Here is a 21,157-nt window from a genome sequence, read left to right on the forward strand (position 1 = left end):
AGGACAGATACCAGGAGCAGGACCCCTTTTTGACCTCTCCTGTTTACCTTCCCCTGGACACATTCTTTGTATGTGCCCTATTTTTCCACACTTAAAACATGTGGGTTCGGAGGAGTCTCTTTTCCCTCCTCCATAAGTCTTCTTAATATAGGCACTGAATGTCTGACCTTTCATGGCTGCAGCATATGCCATGCCTTGCATGACTGCTGGTGAGGCATCCACACAAGCCTTTATGTAATCTTGAATAGACCCTGTCTTTCTCAGAGGCCTAATCAGATCCTGGCATAGAGAATTTGCATTCCCCCATGCTAACTGCTTTAACAATATTTCTGTTCCCTCAGATGGAGGCAACATCCTATTGATTGCCTCCTCAAGTCGAGACACAAAGTCTTGATACGATTCCTCATTTGTCTGCTTGATTCCTGATAAAGTAGTTCCCTTGGTTCCAAGGGGTGGCAACTTCCTCCATGCTTGACAGCATTATGTATAATTGCTTCCAAGACTTCTCTTGGTATTTTTATTTGAGATTGGAGAGTAGTATAGTCTCCTTCTGCCAGGAACCAAGAACTGACCTTCTTAATAAAATCAAGAAAGTCCTTCAAGACCTTTTCTGAAACTCTAAAGCCTCGACTTGCTAACATATGTTTTGAAACCGAGAGGAACATTATTTCCTGCTTTGACCTATTTTCATATGACATGTTTTCATCATGTTCCTTCCCCTTCTCCAAGTTCTATGTCCCTACCCACCTAACTCTGTTTTCTTTTTCTCACTCAAAAAAAAAAAAACCACAAAACAAAAAACAGAAATCAAAGCACACAGCAAAAAATCAATAAGACAAAAACAAACCAAACAACCCAAACAAACAAAAACAAAAATCAAAACAAAACCCAAATCCAACAAACTCAAAACAACAATAACAACTGAGAGACCAAAGAATTAAATACTAGGGTTTTGGGGGGCGGTATTTGTTTAGAGTTTAAAGTACAAGCCTGAACACGTCCAGCCACCTACCGAGAGGAACTCGCCTTACCACTTTCTTTTCCTGCCCACTAGAGATACGGTTGTTAAGAAACCAGCCCAGATCTTGGAGCCTAAAGTAAACCAATCGTTTCAAAAGGCAATTTCCCGTACCCAATCATGTAATGCCAAGGCATGTAGCCCCTACTTTCGTTTTTTCTCTTTAAAAACCTTGCATCCCTAGACCTTCCCACCACACTCCTCCTCTTCATCAAGGAGGTTGCTGTGACCCAGGCTCGAGCTTGTATTAAATAAACCCTCATGTATTTTTAGCAGAGTCAGTTCCTGGTGGTCTTTGGGGGTCTCAGGAACTGGGCATAACACAGCAACAACAACAAATCATAGCATTTGTTTTGTGTTGCCCAGCTATTGCTGGACATGGGGTTTGTCCTGGAATGTGGTTGACAGTTGTTGGAGAAAACAGATTTCCCCTTTGCCAGTTCAAACCGCTTTTTGATTAGGGATGAGACTCTTCATCCACTCCTCCTCTCAGGGCTGGGACCCCATCTGGTGTTGTGATGATAATACTGATATTGAAAATGCCAGCATCACCTAGGAAATAAGCCTCCAGGCATACCTGCTGGGGTTTATCAGGTTAGTCTCTGGCCATGCCCGTCACTGGTTTTGATGGAAAGGTGGCTGAACACAGGCATTCTAGCTCTTTTCTTGAACAGCTACCTCCAGCTCCTGCTTCCAGGACGTCCCCAAGATGATGACCTTTATCCAAAAGTAATCCCTTTCTCACATTAGTTTTGTCAGTTTCTGAATGCTCTTCCATTTAGTTCATTGGGTACCTTGTAAAGAGGGCTTTACTTGGCCCCTAATTTTAGAGATTAAAAGTCCAAGAACACAACTCTGCTCTGATAAAGGCCTCATGGCAGCCACCATTATAGTGGGATTGTGTGCAAGAGGGACAGATCAGGAATCCAGAGAGCTATTCAGGAGTCAGGCTCTTTTTAAAAAAAATGATTATTTTTATTTTATGAATGCTTTGCCTGAATATATCTTTGCACCACATTTATGCTTGGTACCTGTGAAGACCAGAAGAGGACATCAGATTCCCTGGAAGTGCAGTTTGGGAGTTTCAGAAAGCTGCTATGTGGGTCTGCGTTCCAAATCTAAGTCCTCTGCCAGAGGAACGGAGTCATATCTCCAACTCAAAGGCTAACTCTTTCAATAACCACCTCTCGCAAGAAATACTCAGGGTACTCTGGGAATTATATCAGTTATTACTTTTTTTAATGTATACAATGTTTTGCCTGCTTGTACACCTGCCGGCCAGAAGAGGGCACCAGATATCATTATAGATGGCTGTGAACCATCATGTGGTTGCTGGGAATTGTACTCAGGACTTTTGGAAGCGCGGGCAGTGCTCTTAACCTCTGAGCCACCTCTCCAGCCTCCAGTTATTACTGTTTTAAATTTATTTTTTATTTATACATTCCATTTACAATCTGATCGTAGCCCCTTCCCTCCTCTCATCCCAGTCCCAACTTCCCACCCTCTTACTCCTATACCTCTCTCCTCCTCCTCAGAAAAGGGGCCCCCACCAACCCACTCCAGCACTTCAAGTCATATCAAGGCTGAGCTCATCCCCATCCATTGATGCCAGGCAAGGCCACCTGCACAAAACTCAAGTCCAATTGGATCAAAGACCTCAATGTAAAATCAGATACACTACATCTATTAGAAGAGAGTGGAGGTCAGCCTTGAACTCATTGGCACAGGAAGAAGATAACTTCCTAAATAGAATATATCAGTTATTTCCAGGAGGATGATGCTCCCAAAGAGTTCCCATTTGACTCAACCTCTTGGAAGTCCCACCAACTCTGCATCACACTGAAGACCACATTTCCTGCACAAGATCTAGATGGGGATTCCTGTCTGTCATATCCATCTGCTATCCAAAAGGAACTGTTTATGGCACTGGAGAGATAGCTCACTGGTTAAGAGACCATACTTCTCTTCCAAAGGAGCCAGGTTCAATTTCTAGCACCTGTAGGAAGTGTATTATGCCTATAACTTCAGCTCCAGGGGCATCTGACAACTCGGGCCTCCTAGCACACTGGCACTGACATGCGCAGACCCACACACGTACACAAAATCACTAACAATAAAATAATTAAAAACCCAAACTAACATCAGAAGGAACTGTTTTAAAATTGGAAAAGGAACTGCTCAGAATTGAAAACTTTACTTCTTGGGCGTAAGAGAGAGCATGACATAATTCCTTTGGTATAAGAAGACACCCCATTTCTTCTTGATATAGCCGCTGATGATAGACTTTATCATTTATGGGTAAAGACAGCTCTAGATTTACCCAGAATTCCCCTGTGAACACAGAACCTTGCAATGGTCCTCAACGAATCAGACAGTAAGTGGAATGCCTTATTTATTTGCATTGTGATTTTATTAAAACAACTTGCAGATAAAAAACCACACACTGAACTTAACCACATCCAAACTACATATCTGTCAGTTAGCTTCTCTTCTTCTGAAGCTGTGGAGCTTCCCGCCAGAAAAATTTATTAGGATGTAATTCCTTACACATTTTCAAAACATCAGGTATATTTAAGTTTACACATGTAACTTAATTTTATGGCGAAACAGATTTTGTTGAAGGGGAAAATATGAGTTAACATTTTCTTTCATTTTTCTCAATTTCTCAACATTGGATATATTGCTAGGTTCTTCCACAATTCAAATTAAATTCATATTCCTCAGTTATCTTATTACAGACCACAACATAAGATGGGAGCTTTTGTTATATAAAATGACAAAAGATGGCCAGGTGTGGTGGCACAATATTTAATACTCAAGAAGAAGAAGCAGGCAGATATCTGCGATTTCAAGGCCAGCTTGGTCTACATAGAGAATTTCAGCCTAGATAGGGCTATATAGTGTAACCCTACTTCAGAAAGTAATCAATGTGTTATCAATGCCATTTACAGACTTAGAACACGAAGCCCATGAAATCCTCCAATTAAGAGGAACAAAATTTGAAAAAAATAATTCCAAAAAAAATAGTTATTTACTTCCAAGTTCTAGTGCCACCACATTCAGAAGCTTCCTGCATGAAGTCTCAGACTCTTCACTGTGTCTGAAGTCAGCAGTTAGTGTTGTAAGTGGTAAAGGGGTGGTGGCACTAGAACTTGTGTTGGACAGGGCACTATGCCATTTGTGGTGGCAATTCTAAACAAAATTCCCTGTTCTCTCAAAGCTTCCTGAACACAGGGATGGGAAGGAGCTGGAATCACTTAGGTCATACTGTTGACCCAAACCAAATACTCTAAGACATCTATAATTCTGGCTTCAGCCTGGGCCCTTGGGCCCCACAGGAACTCGTGGTGAGGGGGATCACTGTCAGGCACCAGACTGTATTGCAGATACCCCTCCTGCACAAAATTTTCAGTGAAAAGCTCCTTGGCATTCCCAGCTACGTAGTGATTTTCCACAGAAGTTACTCCCATCCTATTGAGTGCTCGCCAGATCACGTCCTCATGGACACGGTCGCCATGCATGCAGATGACACCTAGGGCAATTATTAGGAGGCCTGTCTTAGGCATGCCCTGGACATCAGTAAGCATGCCGTCATAGGTGATCCCCAGGGCTATGGCAATGGAATAGGTATGGACAACAGGGTCCACTTCTATCACATCAAGGCCAAAGACTATCTTCAAACCCACAGTGGCCTCATTAAAGATCCTATCGTAATGCGGCTCATCATCTTTGATAATATTTTCTACAATCTCTGCCTTGTTGGTCAGCTCCTTCATTCTGTACTTGAAGAGCAGGAACTGCACCACACCACCCACCTTTGCAATTAGTGCATGCTGCAATTGAATGGGCTCCTCCTCTCTTTGGTAGCCAGGGGCCTCATCAGATGGGGATATTGGAATGGCAGCCATGACATTGGGAGGAGACGGAGCTCTCTGAGGACTCTGGTGAATTGGTATTCCACCAGCGGGCTTCTTCCTGGGAAGGGTTGGGCTACTGAAAGAGGAGGAGTTATTGTCAGTGGACTCTCCCCACTCAGCCATCAGGCCCTTTTCTTCTCTTTGGGCCTGAGATTCTCCCTGAAACTGGAAACACTGCCTCTTCTGACCATGAGACATGCTGACGTTCCTTGCAGCTTGAAGGCAGGAGGATGGACAGGATCACAGTGATACGGACTCAGACCTGGGGCAAGAAGAGGCAGTGTGAGAATACATTGCTGACAGTTGAAACCTGTCAAAATAGTCAAAATAGTTTTTCTCTCGGGTGGTTCCGTATGGCAACAGGGGAACCCAACTGCCTGTCAGTCCTATTACTTTTGAGACTGAGGGAAGTAGTGAGAAATGTCTCCAGAGCACAGCTATGTTTACAGAGCTTGACATTTCAGTGGTGCTGGGAACTATGGAGTCCCTGTGTTCTGGGGTGGATGGGAGCCTTGGTACCTCCCTCTCACTCTTGACTGCTTGGTCTGACCCCATGTCTGACCTCAGGATCCGTCCCTAGACTAAGCCCTTCATTTCTGGCCCCTGGAGCTCCTGTAAGAGCTGCCGAGGCATCCCAGAGCTTCAGACTCTGAGAACACCATGTATCCGGCTCCCATAGGAAAGGAGAGCTGGACTCTGGGGCACACTTCTGTTGTCTCCTGTGATACCTTCTGCAGTCACGCTGAGCTCTCAACTTTGCACTGTCAGGACCTACACCCACCCCTCTGCCATCCTGCGGCCCAAGTCCTTGCAATGGAAGTCCACAGCTCTGGGCTGGAAAAAGGGAGTGAGGCAGCCTTACATCTGGCTAAACTTGCCTGGGGTGATGGGAAGAGGTAACACACTTCCCTAAAGTCCTTGTGTATTGGGAGGTGGAGCCTGTCTCATACTTACCTTGATAAATGGCAAGGACTGAACTGCTTCCCCTGAGAAACGGAACTCACCCTCCTTAATGTGGAGGCTTATTTCTGTGAGGAGGAAGAAGAGGTAAGTGAGGGGAGGGAATGTGTCCCACATCCAACAGAAGGGCTGGGTCCCGTGTGTTTACATGATGGGAGTCTCTCTGTCCTCACCTTGAGTCCTGACACAACTCCGAGGTTTTTGGTGCTTGAGTCAAGATCTGCTTGATGAAGCCTTCAGCTCTCTGAGATGAACAACCTAGAAACAGATAAAGGGCTTAGTCTGATGGCCCTGACCCAAAGTCTGCTGAGGCAGATAGAGGATGTTGGTCTTCATTTGAACAAAGCCCACCCCTATTATGGTGAAGGCCATTAAGAGCTGCGGTTAGGTTTTACTATTAGGACCGGGGCTTCCTCAGTACATCCTCAATGATCTCACCACGTCCCTTCACAGAGCTTGCCCCTCAAAAATGTTTCGTAAACTGAGTGCAGTCTAAGTATACAGGAGGCCGAGGAGAAGCTCACCTGGTCTCGACAGAGTTTCAGGACAGCTTGGACTACATAATGAGGATCATCTCAAAACAAAACCAAATAAACGAACCAAACCAAAGAGCCTGTCTCAAAAAGTCAAAACAATCAAAACGACAATATCTCTGAAATACATACACACAAACAACCATAAGTTCACTGGCACACACCTACCCATAAATAAAAACAAAAACAAACCTAACAGCAAAAAAGAGAAAAACAATAACTCTGATTCTCTACTGAGGAGGAAGTGACTTTGAGGAGGTGGAGGTTACCACTGGATTCTGTGGGGGAGGGGCTGTTCCCCTGTCAGGTCTGGGGCTTTGTCAGTCCCATAGCCTTAACATGTCTCCTCGTGTATCCCAGCCCTCAGAAAAATGTTTCTTAAATAGTGCGTGGTGGCACATGCCTGCAGTACCAACATTAAGGAGGTTGGGGCAGACTGTACTGCAAGGTCAATCTGTACAACTTTTGGGACACTCTGGGCTAGGTAGAGGGGATCCTGTTCTAAAACAAAACCAGGGACTGAAGAGATGGATCACTGGAGCACCTGCTGGTTTTATAGGGCACTGGAGCTTGGTTCCTAGCCCCCACTTTGGCTGGCTCACAACTCGGAGCTCTGGAGAATCCAGTGCCTGCTTCTGGCCTCGACCTCGAATTCACTAGCTCCATCACTGAAAACACACTCAAATACACAAATAAAAGTAAAATAAACGTAACCTTCCCTCCCTCCCCACAAAAACCCCAACCAACCAACCAACAACAAAACTAAAACAAAAAATCATAGGGACGAGAAGGTGAGGGCTCTGGAACTCTTCTGAGGAGGAAGAGACTGGAGAGAGGCTTCTTGCTTATTATGTGGGAGGCCCTCTCTCAGGGCGGCTGCGTCCCTCTTCTGAGTCTCAGCTTGTTTCCTCATAGAGCTTCAGCTCTTTCCGCTCGGCCCACCTCATAAGGTGGTTCTGAATGTCAGAGTCCACGGAGGCCAGCTTCCTAAAGTTTGCAGACTAACCAGGAATCAAGTAGCGTTATATGCTGACTAACTCTCTTGGGTAGCGCTTCCAGAGTCCACCCTCAGCTTTCCAACCAACCCCTCAGAGAATTGGAACCTTCTCCATTCAAAATGGCTCCCCAGCGGGACGTGCTCCATCACATTTACGTTCGTGGCCCCGGCGAGGCTGAAAACCTATTGCCAAGTTTGAGGCCAGCGCGGACTGCACAATAAGAGCCTGTCTCAATCAGTGAAACCAACCACCAACCAAGAGAAGCACAGCCGTCGGCCCTCACCCTGACGGCTTGGTCACGGAGGACAGGAAGACGGCTAATTCCTACCACTCACGCCAGGGTCGGCTGTGGCGGTTGGGAACACAGATTACAGCAGTAGTGGACATGACAGCGGTGCCTTCGAATTATCTGGGGGTCCTTTGTCGAGGCTGGGGCTCTCCCACTCCACCCTCAAGGTCTTACCCACTCGCTTCAAAGCTCCTCTGTCTTCTCCTGCTTCAGACAGCCGTGGATCTGGACTCAGGCTCCCAGAATGCAGCGAGGCAGAAGGCGCGAACAGAGTGCTTCCCTCTGACCTGGGGGCGTGTTAGCGTGGAGCACAAAGCATGCTGAGTGCAGATGGGCTACTTGGAGAACTTGCATGAGGACTGCCGTTTCCTCAACTTACCGTCAGGGTCTCGGGTTTTCTCACAGACCTTGGTTCCATTTCTTCTCAGTGGACCTCGGAAAAAGGCTCTAGGCAGGTGGTGGAAGCAGAAGGATAAGAATACTAATTATTATTACTATTATTATCATTATTATTTCGTGTAAAGTAGTTCCGCTTTGATTACAGGCTAACCACAGAGGAACACGTGTATTATTTTGGACTCTTCTAACCAGACTGAGGCTTTAAAAAAATGATTCTCTCAGCTCATAAAATACATCCCCGCGTGCAGTTTACCCATCTTCCAGTCCTCAGAGTTCCCACCTCCCCTGTCCCACAGATCCACCCCTTCGATTTTTCTTCAGAAATGATCAGGCCTCCCGGAGTGAGACTTTCCTGGTGTGCCTTGACTCCTAAATGCTCAGGCTCTCTCTGCTCTGCCGGTCTGAAATGGGGACGTCAGATAAGGTTCTCAACACCCGGCCCATCCCTTAACTCTCCCAGATTAAATTTAGTGGATGTTGCATTCCATAACTCACACTAAGGGCTGAGCCTGACTCTCTAGAGGCCGATGGTCCTTCCCGTGATGCTAGACAGTGCCTGAGCCTGTTTTTGTCTGGGAGTGTGCTCAGAGGTCACAACAGGGATAAAACTGGGATTCCTCTGTCCTGGGTTCCTTCAGTCTTCTCCTTCAGCCCAGACAGTACCTAAGCCACTTCTTTAAAACATTTGTTAAAGCTAAAATACTCATATAATTTTCCCCTTTCCTCTCCTCCCTCCAAAGCCCTTCTTATATAGCCTTCACATTGCTCCATGTGGAATTCAGGGATTCTTTTTCTTTAATTGTTATTACACACACACACACACACAAAAAAAAAAAATATGTAAATACAAACTGCTTGGTCCATTTAGTGTAACTGGTATGTATATGATTTCAGAGCTGTTCTTTGGTGTTGAATAACCAACTCAGGGGTTCATCTTTGGGTATGACTATTTCTTCTGCTCTCAGCACTCCTTAGTTACTTTGCCTCAGAAGAGGACCCCATAAAATTTCCCTCTTCTGTGTCAACATGAATACTGGTGGCATAGTTATGTACATCTTGTTTAGGGAACAATATCAGTGAGGTATCATGGGTACTGTTTCTTACACCTTTCTAGGAGATAAAACCTTCAGAGAAGATTTCCTAGTCCTCTGATTCAATCTTTCTGTCCACTCTTCCTAGATGATTCCTGGGCCTTAGTGTAGGAGTTTTCTTGTAGATGTTTCAACTAGGGTTGCACAGCCCACCATCAGCTGTTTTATGTACTTTGACCAGCCGTGTTTTTTGTTTTTGTTTTTGTTTTGTAATGGTTTCCACCTATTGCAAAAAAAGGTCATTTGATGAGGAGTATGTTTGCTAGTTTTATGCCAACCTGTCACAAGCTAGAGTTGTTTGAGAAGAGCCTCGATTTAGAAAATGTTCCCAACTGATTGGCCTGTGGGCTGTCTTCTTTATTCATAATTGATAAAGGAGGGCCCAGCTAACTGTGGGTGGTGCCATTCCTGGACTAGTGGTCTTAGGTGTTATAAGAAAGCAGGCTGAGCAAGCCATGAGGATTAAGCCCGTGAGCAGTGTTCCTCCATGATCTCTGCATCAGTTCCTGTCTCCAGGTTCCTGCCTTGAGCTCCTGCCTTGGCTTCCTTGGATGACAGACTACAAGTTGGAAGCTGAAATAATCTTTTCCTCCCCAAGTTCCTTTTGGTCATGGTCTTTTATCACAGCGATAGAAACCCCAAGACAAAGGGCGAGAGCTATGCTTCTCTGTGGGTGTAAGGATAAGCATTAAGCGTTCAGGTATGAATTATGCTGAGAAGATAAAGTGAGAGCGGTAGGTTCTCCTTCAAGTTCTATCACCTCCCTAGCCTTACACGGATGGGTTGGTTCCCGATACCAGACATGATTTTCCTCCTATTGAATGGGCCGTATGTCCTGTTAGGAAACTGTTATTGCTAAAGTATGAATGCCATAATTGTGCCCTTAGGGATATTGTGCTATGCTGGTCATTGTGCTCTATAGGCGGGAACACACACACACACACACACACACACACACACACACTCACTCACACTCATAAAAACACAAAAATGGAAACCATAATAAACCAGAAAGGAACCAATAAAGTAAAATGCCCAAAAAAAAGCAGTATGAGAAAAAAAATCTCCAGAAATGCTATTGAGTTCATTTTGTGTTGGCCATCTACTGCTGGCCATGAGACCTGCCCTTAGGTGTGGTTTATATACCCAGTGAGACTCCATTAGAGAAACCTGTTTTCCTTTTGCAAGTGGTTATCAATTGCAGATAGCTTCTTGTTTAGGGATGGGGATTTCTGTACACCTTTTCTCTCAGCCCTAGGATCCCACCTTACTAAGACCTGTACAGACCCTGTCCATGCTGCTGCAATCTCTGAGAGTGCAACTGTGCTTCCGTATTGTATTGCTGTGTCTGGAAGACATGCTTTCCTCAGTGTCATCCCTCCCATCGGGCTCTTAACAATCATTCTGCGTCATCTCTGTATAGTTCCCTATGCCCTGAGGAGAGGTGATGATGAAGACGTCCCATTCAGACTGTTTCAAGGTCTCTACTCACTCTCTGCGCCTTCTCCAGCTGTGGGTCTCTGTATTAGTTCTCTTCTGCAGGAGGAAACTTCTCTGATGATGGCTGAATGATCTATGGTGTAGCAGGATGTCATTAATAGTCACATTAATGCTGTGTTCCCTTAGTAAAACAATAGTGTTTGGTTTTCTCATTAATCCATGTTTTCTTGATTCTTATGTATGTCATTTAAGTTTTTTGCATATGTCATTTGTAAATTTCCCCCAAATAATATTTTTATTAATTATTTGGAAATTTCATACAGTGTGCCCAGATCACGCTTGCTTCCCATTCCTCCAAGGTCCACCTTCCCAACTTTGCCCAACCCTAAACCAAGGCAATTGCAACTTGTCCTACTGAAAGTGCAGTGTGTTCTTGTTTGTTGAATGATGTCTTGAGATTAATATGAAATCTATATTATCAGTGTTGTATTTTCAGGGGAAGGAGGGAAGGATGTTAAAGTATTCTTCAGCTCAGGTGTATCAGCTCATAGTTCTAATGCTTCCAGAACGTTATTGATTTAATTGCAACTGGAAGAAACCTCTAATATTATCTTAAGTCGTCTTCTATGCTACTGTGCAAAATTCTGATACTTTCACCTGAGCTGAAGAATAATGATCCCAGGGACACAATCTAGCATGATTGTGGGTGCAAATTCTGAGACAGTTGCACATGGATGACCCCGACCAGCTGCCTATTTCATAGTTTAAGTATATTGGAGAGATACTTTAACATCCTTCCCTCCTTCCCCTGAAAACCCAACACTGATAATGTAGATTTCATATTAATCTCAGGACGGCATTCAACAAACAAGAACACACTGCACTTTCAGTAGGACAAGTTACCTTGGATGCTGGGTTGTAGATTACCTGGAAAGTTCCTTCATTCTACCACAGGATGGGATCATGCAGATGGAATGCTTAGTGGATGCATTCAGTAGTTAATGGATTGAAAGTAAGGTTGCTGTATAAACAGAGTAAGGAAGCCTCATCAGGAATGGTCACAATCTTAGCAAAACTTGGTTTTAAGTATGTCAAGAGTTTGTAGCCTTGCTACTAATGAGGATAATACAAATTGTAAAAATATATTGGGCAAACTCTTGAGATCCAACAGATTGTTCTCTTTGCAGAGACAACCCACAGTGCAAATAAAACTGGGCAGGAAATGCACCACTCATTTCTACAACAAATGATACATTGGAAAGACAGACAGCTGGTGTCTTTCTCAGATTGGGATTCTAGGGTGAAAGGTGAGGGAAAGGCAAGACAGAATAGAATAGTAAAGTCTGCTCCATCCCAGACTTAATAAAGCTCTTCCTTCTGTCCAAGCTGAACCCAGGGCTGGCTGAACCCAGAAGCCTTGTTTGGATGCTCTGCATTTTCATTACTAATTCTTGTGGGGGGGAGAGTTAGGGACGAGACATAGACTGTAAGTTGCCAAGACTGTAAGTTGCTCTACACAACTAATAGCCAGGCCCCATGGATGAAGACAACAGCTACACAGTTCACTGAACATGGGGAAGTCTAGCTAGTGCTTACATAAAGTCTTCACCCCTGCTCTAGTGTTCCCTTTTTAGTATTTTTAATTGTATCATACATACATACATACATACATACATACATACATACATGCATACAGTCTTCTATCTTTTTGCCCTTTAGGTCCTCTGCATATATAGTAAGGCTTCCAGTTTAGTGTTTGGGGGAGGATGATCTTTGAGCCTACAAACAAGTGGGGTCTCTGTTTCCTGCACCTTTTAGTGGTCGGTTTTTCTTCTGTGAGTCTGCAGTCATCAGTTCCCCTGAAAAAGTAGTTTCCTTGTCCTTTACAGTCAGTGGCAGCACAGATTACGGACTTACACAAGGTTCCTGGCAATCAGCACATGCCAGGGACCTCAGTGTGAAATTTAAATGAGTTGGCGCACAGTATGGAGCCCTTGCTGCTGCTGCTGCTGCTGCTGCTGCTGCTGCTGCTGCTGCTGCTGCTGCTGCTGTTGCTGCTGTTGCTGCTGCTGCTGCTGCTGCGGATCAGGCCATTGCTTGTGAGGCTCACCAAGTTGGGGAGGAGAGCATGGGGCTGGTCATGGTGCTGTTCGCTGGCTGTAAACACGATGGTCAAGTCTGGAGTGCAGGCAAGGCAGCCAGCACTGAGGGCAGTGTGCAGTGTGGAGTACAGAAGCCTGGGTTTCAGGAAGATTCTGACCCCCAGGCATGCTGCCAAACCACATGATCACCCTGATGTTGAACAACAGGAAGAGATGATGAATGGTTCATTTTCTGAATGAAGTCTCCTTGAACACTTTCATGGTCTGTGCTGCTGCTGTAGGCAATGTTAGTGTTCCTCTTCTGTGTTCTGTGCTGCTCCGAAGGACATGATCCAGGCTGCCACTGAAAACTGTGCAGAAGCCTGTGATCCATGCTGCCGCCTGCTATTATGGGCAAGGAAGCTTCCTTTTCAGTAGTATTGAAAACCACAGATTTACAACTGAGAATGGAAGCCATTGAAGACTTCTGTGACAAGCTCCCCCCTCCCACACAAGCAGCAGCCCAGACAGGAAGCCATTGAAGAGATTCCTTTAAAACTGTGATAAAGATGCTAAAGTGTAGCTCTTCACAGTTGGAGAAGAGGGTGGAAAAGGGACGCTCAGTTTTCTTTAAGAGACTGGACACTGGGAGTTCAACCATACATCAATGAGTGTATGGTAAACACAATCTGGAGTTGGTGAGGGTTTGGGGGTTTGGTTTGGAGTTGGGCAAAGTTGGGAAGGTGGACCTTGGAGGAATGGGAAGCAAGCGTGATCTGGGCACACTGTATGAAATTTCCAAATAATTAATAAAAATATTATTTGGGGGAAATTTACAAATGACATATGCAAAAAACTTAAATGACATACATAAGAATCAAGAAAACATGGATTAATGAGAAAACCAAACACTATTGTTTTACTAAGGGAACACAGCATTAATGTGACTATTAATGACATCCTGCTACACCATAGATCATTCAGCCATCATCAGAGAAGTTTCCTCCTGCAGAAGAGAACTAATACAGAGACCCACAGCTGGAGAAGGCGCAGAGAGTGAGTAGAGACCTTGAAACAGTCTGAATGGGACGTCTTCATCATCACCTCTCCTCAGGGCATAGGGAACTATACAGAGATGACGCAGAATGATTGTTAAGAGCCCGATGGGAGGGATGACACTGAGGAAAGCATGTCTTCCAGACACAGCAATACAATACGGAAGCACAGTTGCACTCTCAGAGATTGCAGCAGCATGGACAGGGTCTGTACAGGTCTTAGTAAGGTGGGATCCTAGGGCTGAGAGAAAAGGTGTACAGAAATCCCCATCCCTAAACAAGAAGCTATCTGCAATTGATAACCACTTGCAAAAGGAAAACAGGTTTCTCTAATGGAGTCTCACTGGGTATATAAACCACACCTAAGGGCAGGTCTCATGGCCAGCAGTAGATGGCCAACACAAAATGAACTCAATAGCATTTCTGGAGATTTTTTTTCTCATACTGCTTTTTTTTGGGCATTTTACTTTATTGGTTCCTTTCTGGTTTATTATGGTTTCCATTTTTGTGTTTTTATGAGTGTGAGTGAGTGTGTGTGTGTGTGTGTGTGTGTGTGTGTGTGTGTTCCCGCCTATAGAGCACAATGACCAGCATAGCACAATATCCCTAAGGGCACAATTATGGCATTCATACTTTAGCAATAACAGTTTCCTAACAGGACATACGGCCCATTCAATAGGAGGAAAATCATGTCTGGTATCGGGAACCAACCCATCCGTGTAAGGCTAGGGAGGTGATAGAACTTGAAGGAGAACCTACCGCTCTCACTTTATCTTCTCAGCATAATTCATACCTGAACGCTTAATGCTTATCCTTACACCCACAGAGAAGCATAGCTCTCGCCCTTTGTCTTGGGGTTTCTATCGCTGTGATAAAAGACCATGACCAAAAGGAACTTGGGGAGGAAAAGATTATTTCAGCTTCCAACTTGTAGTCTGTCATCCAAGGAAGCCAAGGCAGGAGCTCAAGGCAGGAACCTGGAGACAGGAACTGATGCAGAGATCATGGAGGAACACTGCTCACGGGCTTAATCCTCATGGCTTGCTCAGCCTGCTTTCTTATAACACCTAAGACCACTAGTCCAGGAATGGCACCACCCACAGTTAGCTGGGCCCTCCTTTATCAATTATGAATAAAGAAGACAGCCCACAGGCCAATCAGTTGGGAACATTTTCTAAATCGAGGCTCTTCTCAAACAACTCTAGCTTGTGACAGGTTGGCATAAAACTAGCAAACATACTCCTCATCAAATGACCTTTTTTTGCAATAGGTGGAAACCATTACAAAACAAAAACAAAAACAAAAAACACGGCTGGTCAAAGTACATAAAACAGCTGATGGTGGGCTGTGCAACCCTAGTTGAAACATCTACAAGAAAACTCCTACACTAAGGCCCAGGAATCATCTAGGAAGAGTGGACAGAAAGATTGAATCAGAGGACTAGGAAATCTTCTCTGAAGGTTTTATCTCCTAGAAAGGTGTAAGAAACAGTACCCATGATACCTCACTGATATTGTTCCCTAAACAAGATGTACATAACTATGCCACCAGTATTCATGTTGACACAGAAGAGGGAAATTTTATGGGGTCCTCTTCTGAGGCAAAGTAACTAAGGAGTGCTGAGAGCAGAAGAAATAGTCATACCCAAAGATGAACCCCTGAGTTGGTTATTCAACACCAAAGAACAGCTCTGAAATCATATACATACCAGTTACACTAAATGGACCAAGCAGTTTGTATTTACATATTTTTTTTTTGTGTGTGTGTGTGTGTGTAATAACAATTAAAGAAAAAGAATCCCTGAATTCCACATGGAGCAATGTGAAGGCTATATAAGAAGGGCTTTGGAGGGAGGAGAGGAAAGGGGAAAATTATATGAGTATTTTAGCTTTAACAAATGTTTTAAAGAAGTGGCTTAGGTACTGTCTGGGCTGAAGGAGAAGACTGAAGGAACCCAGGACAGAGGAATCCCAGTTTTATCCCTGTTGTGACCTCTGAGCACACTCCCAGACAAAAACAGGCTCAGGCACTGTCTAGCATCACGGGAAGGACCATCGGCCTCTAGAGAGTCAGGCTCAGCCCTTAGTGTGAGTTATGGAATGCAACATCCACTAAATTTAATCTGGGAGAGTTAAGGGATGGGCCGGGTGTTGAGAACCTTATCTGACGTCCCCATTTCAGACCGGCAGAGCAGAGAGAGCCTGAGCATTTAGGAGTCAAGGCACACCAGGAAAGTCTCACTCCGGGAGGCCTGATCATTTCTGAAGAAAAATCGAAGGGGTGGATCTGTGGGACAGGGGAGGTGGGAACTCTGAGGACTGGAAGATGGGTAAACTGCACGCGGGGATGTATTTTATGAGCTGAGAGAATCATTTTTTTAAAGCCTCAGTCTGGTTAGAAGAGTCCAAAATAATACACGTGTTCCTCTGTGGTTAGCCTGTAATCAAAGCGGAACTACTTTACACGAAATAATAATGATAATAATAGTAATAATAATTAGTATTCTTATCCTTCTGCTTCCACCACCTGCCTAGAGCCTTTTTCCGAGGTCCACTGAGAAGAAATGGAACCAAGGTCTGTGAGAAAACCCGAGACCCTGACGGTAAGTTGAGGAAACGGCAGTCCTCATGCAAGTTCTCCAAGTAGCCCATCTGCACTCAGCATGCTTTGTGCTCCACGCTAACACGCCCCCAGGTCAGAGGGAAGCACTCTGTTCGCGCCTTCTGCCTCGCTGCATTCTGGGAGCCTGAGTCCAGATCCACGGCTGTCTGAAGCAGGAGAAGACAGAGGAGCTTTGAAGCGAGTGGGTAAGACCTTGAGGGTGGAGTGGGAGAGCCCCAGCCTCGACAAAGGACCCCCAGATAATTCGAAGGCACCGCTGTCATGTCCACTACTGCTGTAATCTGTGTTCCCAACCGCCACAGCCGACCCTGGCGTGAGTGGTAGGAATTAGCCGTCTTCCTGTCCTCCGTGACCAAGCCGTCAGGGTGAGGGCCGACGGCTGTGCTTCTCTTGGTTGGTGGTTGGTTTCACTGATTGAGACAGGCTCTTATTGTGCAGTCCGCGCTGGCCTCAAACTTGGCAATAGGTTTTCAGCCTCGCCGGGGCCACGAACGTAAATGTGATGGAGCACGTCCCGCTGGGGAGCCATTTTGAATGGAGAAGGTTCCAATTCTCTGAGGGGTTGGTTGGAAAGCTGAGGGTGGACTCTGGAAGCGCTACCCAAGAGAGTTAGTCAGCATATAACGCTACTTGATTCCTGGTTAGTCTGCAAACTTTAGGAAGCTGGCCTCCGTGGACTCTGACATTCAGAACCACCTTATGAGGTGGGCCGAGCGGAAAGAGCTGAAGCTCTATGAGGAAACAAGCTGAGACTCAGAAGAGGGACGCAGCCGCCCTGAGAGAGGGCCTCCCACATAATAAGCAAGAAGCCTCTCTCCAGTCTCTTCCTCCTCAGAAGAGTTCCAGAGCCCTCACCTTCTCGTCCCTATGATTTTTTGTTTTAGTTTTGTTGTTGGTTGGTTGGTTGGGGTTTTTGTGGGGAGGGAGGGAAGGTTACGTTTATTTTACTTTTATTTGTGTATTTGAGTGTGTTTTCAGTGATGGAGCTAGTGAATTCGAGGTCGAGGCCAGAAGCAGGCACTGGATTCTCCAGAGCTCCGAGTTGTGAGCCAGCCAAAGTGGGGGCTAGGAACCAAGCTCCAGTGCCCTATAAAACCAGCAGGTGCTCCAGTGATCCATCTCTTCAGTCCCTGGTTTTGTTTTAGAACAGGATCCCCTCTACCTAGCCCAGAGTGTCCCAAAAGTTGTACAGATTGACCTTGCAGTACAGTCTGCCCCAACCTCCTTAATGTTGGTACTGCAGGCATGTGCCACCACGCACTATTTAAGAAACATTTTTCTGAGGGCTGGGATACACGAGGAGACATGTTAAGGCTATGGGACTGACAAAGCCCCAGACCTGACAGGGGAACAGCCCCTCCCCCACAGAATCCAGTGGTAACCTCCACCTCCTCAAAGTCACTTCCTCCTCAGTAGAGAATCAGAGTTATTGTTTTTCTCTTTTTTGCTGTTAGGTTTGTTTTTGTTTTTATTTATGGGTAGGTGTGTGCCAGTGAACTTATGGTTGTTTGTGTGTATGTATTTCAGAGATATTGTCGTTTTGATTGTTTTGACTTTTTGAGACAGGCTCTTTGGTTTGGTTCGTTTATTTGGTTTTGTTTTGAGATGATCCTCATTATGTAGTCCAAGCTGTCCTGAAACTCTGTCGAGACCAGGTGAGCTTCTCCTCGGCCTCCTGTATACTTAGACTGCACTCAGTTTACGAAACATTTTTGAGGGGCAAGCTCTGTGAAGGGACGTGGTGAGATCATTGAGGATGTACTGAGGAAGCCCCGGTCCTAATAGTAAAACCTAACCGCAGCTCTTAATGGCCTTCACCATAATAGGGGTGGGCTTTGTTCAAATGAAGACCAACATCCTCTATCTGCCTCAGCAGACTTTGGGTCAGGGCCATCAGACTAAGCCCTTTATCTGTTTCTAGGTTGTTCATCTCAGAGAGCTGAAGGCTTCATCAAGCAGATCTTGACTCAAGCACCAAAAACCTCGGAGTTGTGTCAGGACTCAAGGTGAGGACAGAGAGACTCCCATCATGTAAACACACGGGACCCAGCCCTTCTGTTGGATGTGGGACACATTCCCTCCCCTCACTTACCTCTTCTTCCTCCTCACAGAAATAAGCCTCCACATTAAGGAGGGTGAGTTCCGTTTCTCAGGGGAAGCAGTTCAGTCCTTGCCATTTATCAAGGTAAGTATGAGACAGGCTCCACCTCCCAATACACAAGGACTTTAGGGAAGTGTGTTACCTCTTCCCATCACCCCAGGCAAGTTTAGCCAGATGTAAGGCTGCCTCACTCCCTTTTTCCAGCCCAGAGCTGTGGACTTCCATTGCAAGGACTTGGGCCGCAGGATGGCAGAGGGGTGGGTGTAGGTCCTGACAGTGCAAAGTTGAGAGCTCAGCGTGACTGCAGAAGGTATCACAGGAGACAACAGAAGTGTGCCCCAGAGTCCAGCTCTCCTTTCCTATGGGAGCCGGATACATGGTGTTCTCAGAGTCTGAAGCTCTGGGATGCCTCGGCAGCTCTTACAGGAGCTCCAGGGGCCAGAAATGAAGGGCTTAGTCTAGGGACGGATCCTGAGGTCAGACATGGGGTCAGACCAAGCAGTCAAGAGTGAGAGGGAGGTACCAAGGCTCCCATCCACCCCAGAACACAGGGACTCCATAGTTCCCAGCACCACTGAAATGTCAAGCTCTGTAAACATAGCTGTGCTCTGGAGACATTTCTCACTACTTCCCTCAGTCTCAAAAGTAATAGGACTGACAGGCAGTTGGGTTCCCCTGTTGCCATACGGAACCACCCGAGAGAAAAACTATTTTGACTATTTTGACAGGTTTCAACTGTCAGCAATGTATTCTCACACTGCCTCTTCTTGCCCCAGGTCTGAGTCCGTATCACTGTGATCCTGTCCATCCTCCTGCCTTCAAGCTGCAAGGAACGTCAGCATGTCTCATGGTCAGAAGAGGCAGTGTTTCCAGTTTCAGGGAGAATCTCAGGCCCAAAGAGAAGAAAAGGGCCTGATGGCTGAGTGGGGAGAGTCCACTGACAATAACTCCTCCTCTTTCAGTAGCCCAACCCTTCCCAGGAAGAAGCCCGCTGGTGGAATACCAATTCACCAGAGTCCTCAGAGAGCTCCGTCTCCTCCCATTGTCATGGCTGCCATTCCAATATCCCCATCTGATGAGGCCCCTGGCTACCAAAGAGAGGAGGAGCCCATTCAATTGCAGCATGCACTAATTGCAAAGGTGGGTGGTGTGGTGCAGTTCCTGCTCTTCAAGTACAGAATGAAGGAGCTGACCAACAAGGCAGAGATTGTAGAAAATATTATCAAAGATGATGAGCCGCATTACGATAGGATCTTTAATGAGGCCACTGTGGGTTTGAAGATAGTCTTTGGCCTTGATGTGATAGAAGTGGACCCTGTTGTCCATACCTATTCCATTGCCATAGCCCTGGGGATCACCTATGACGGCATGCTTACTGATGTCCAGGGCATGCCTAAGACAGGCCTCCTAATAATTGCCCTAGGTGTCATCTGCATGCATGGCGACCGTGTCCATGAGGACGTGATCTGGCGAGCACTCAATAGGATGGGAGTAACTTCTGTGGAAAATCACTACGTAGCTGGGAATGCCAAGGAGCTTTTCACTGAAAATTTTGTGCAGGAGGGGTATCTGCAATACAGTCTGGTGCCTGACAGTGATCCCCCTCACCACGAGTTCCTGTGGGGCCCAAGGGCCCAGGCTGAAGCCAGAATTATAGATGTCTTAGAGTATTTGGTTTGGGTCAACAGTATGACCTAAGTGATTCCAGCTCCTTCCCATCCCTGTGTTCAGGAAGCTTTGAGAGAACAGGGAATTTTGTTTAGAATTGCCACCACAAATGGCATAGTGCCCTGTCCAACACAAGTTCTAGTGCCACCACCCCTTTACCACTTACAACACTAACTGCTGACTTCAGACACAGTGAAGAGTCTGAGACTTCATGCAGGAAGCTTCTGAATGTGGTGGCACTAGAACTTGGAAGTAAATAACTATTTTTTTTGGAATTATTTTTTTCAAATTTTGTTCCTCTTAATTGGAGGATTTCATGGGCTTCGTGTTCTAAGTCTGTAAATGGCATTGATAACACATTGATTACTTTCTGAAGTAGGGTTACACTATATAGCCCTATCTAGGCTGAAATTCTCTATGTAGACCAAGCTGGCCTTGAAATCGCAGATATCTGCCTGCTTCTTCTTCTTGAGTATTAAATATTGTGCCACCACACCTGGCCATCTTTTGTCATTTTATATAACAAAAGCTCCCATCTTATGTTGTGGTCTGTAATAAGATAACTGAGGAATATGAATTTAATTTGAATTGTGGAAGAACCTAGCAATATATCCAATGTTGAGAAATTGAGAAAAATGAAAGAAAATGTTAACTCATATTTTCCCCTTCAACAAAATCTGTTTCGCCATAAAATTAAGTTACATGTGTAAACTTAAATATACCTGATGTTTTGAAAATGTGTAAGGAATTACATCCTAATAAATTTTTCTGGCGGGAAGCTCCACAGCTTCAGAAGAAGAGAAGCTAACTGACAGATATGTAGTTTGGATGTGGTTAAGTTCAGTGTGTGGTTTTTTATCTGCAAGTTGTTTTAATAAAATCACAATGCAAATAAATAAGGCATTCCACTTACTGTCTGATTCGTTGAGGACCATTGCAAGGTTCTGTGTTCACAGGGGAATTCTGGGTAAATCTAGAGCTGTCT

General features: G+C 45.3%; 2 protein-coding genes across 2 annotated transcripts; one reads left to right on the top strand and one right to left on the bottom strand.

Moving 5' to 3' along the window:
* Positions 1–4,275: 4,275 nt before the first annotated feature.
* Positions 4,276–5,133, bottom strand: LOC132651519 (melanoma-associated antigen 10-like). Its single transcript, XM_060376773.1, has one exon. The coding sequence runs from the start codon at positions 5,131–5,133 to the stop codon at positions 4,276–4,278; it is 858 nt and encodes a 285-aa protein (XP_060232756.1).
* Positions 5,134–19,344: 14,211 nt separating this feature from the next.
* On the top strand, positions 19,345–20,202 carry LOC132651520 (melanoma-associated antigen 10-like). The gene has a single exon (XM_060376774.1). The coding sequence runs from the start codon at positions 19,345–19,347 to the stop codon at positions 20,200–20,202; it is 858 nt and encodes a 285-aa protein (XP_060232757.1).
* Positions 20,203–21,157: the final 955 nt, after the last annotated feature.

This window comes from Meriones unguiculatus (genome assembly GCF_030254825.1).
Source record: "Meriones unguiculatus strain TT.TT164.6M chromosome X unlocalized genomic scaffold, Bangor_MerUng_6.1 ChrX_unordered_Scaffold_30, whole genome shotgun sequence".
NCBI lineage: Eukaryota > Metazoa > Chordata > Mammalia > Rodentia > Muridae > Meriones > Meriones unguiculatus.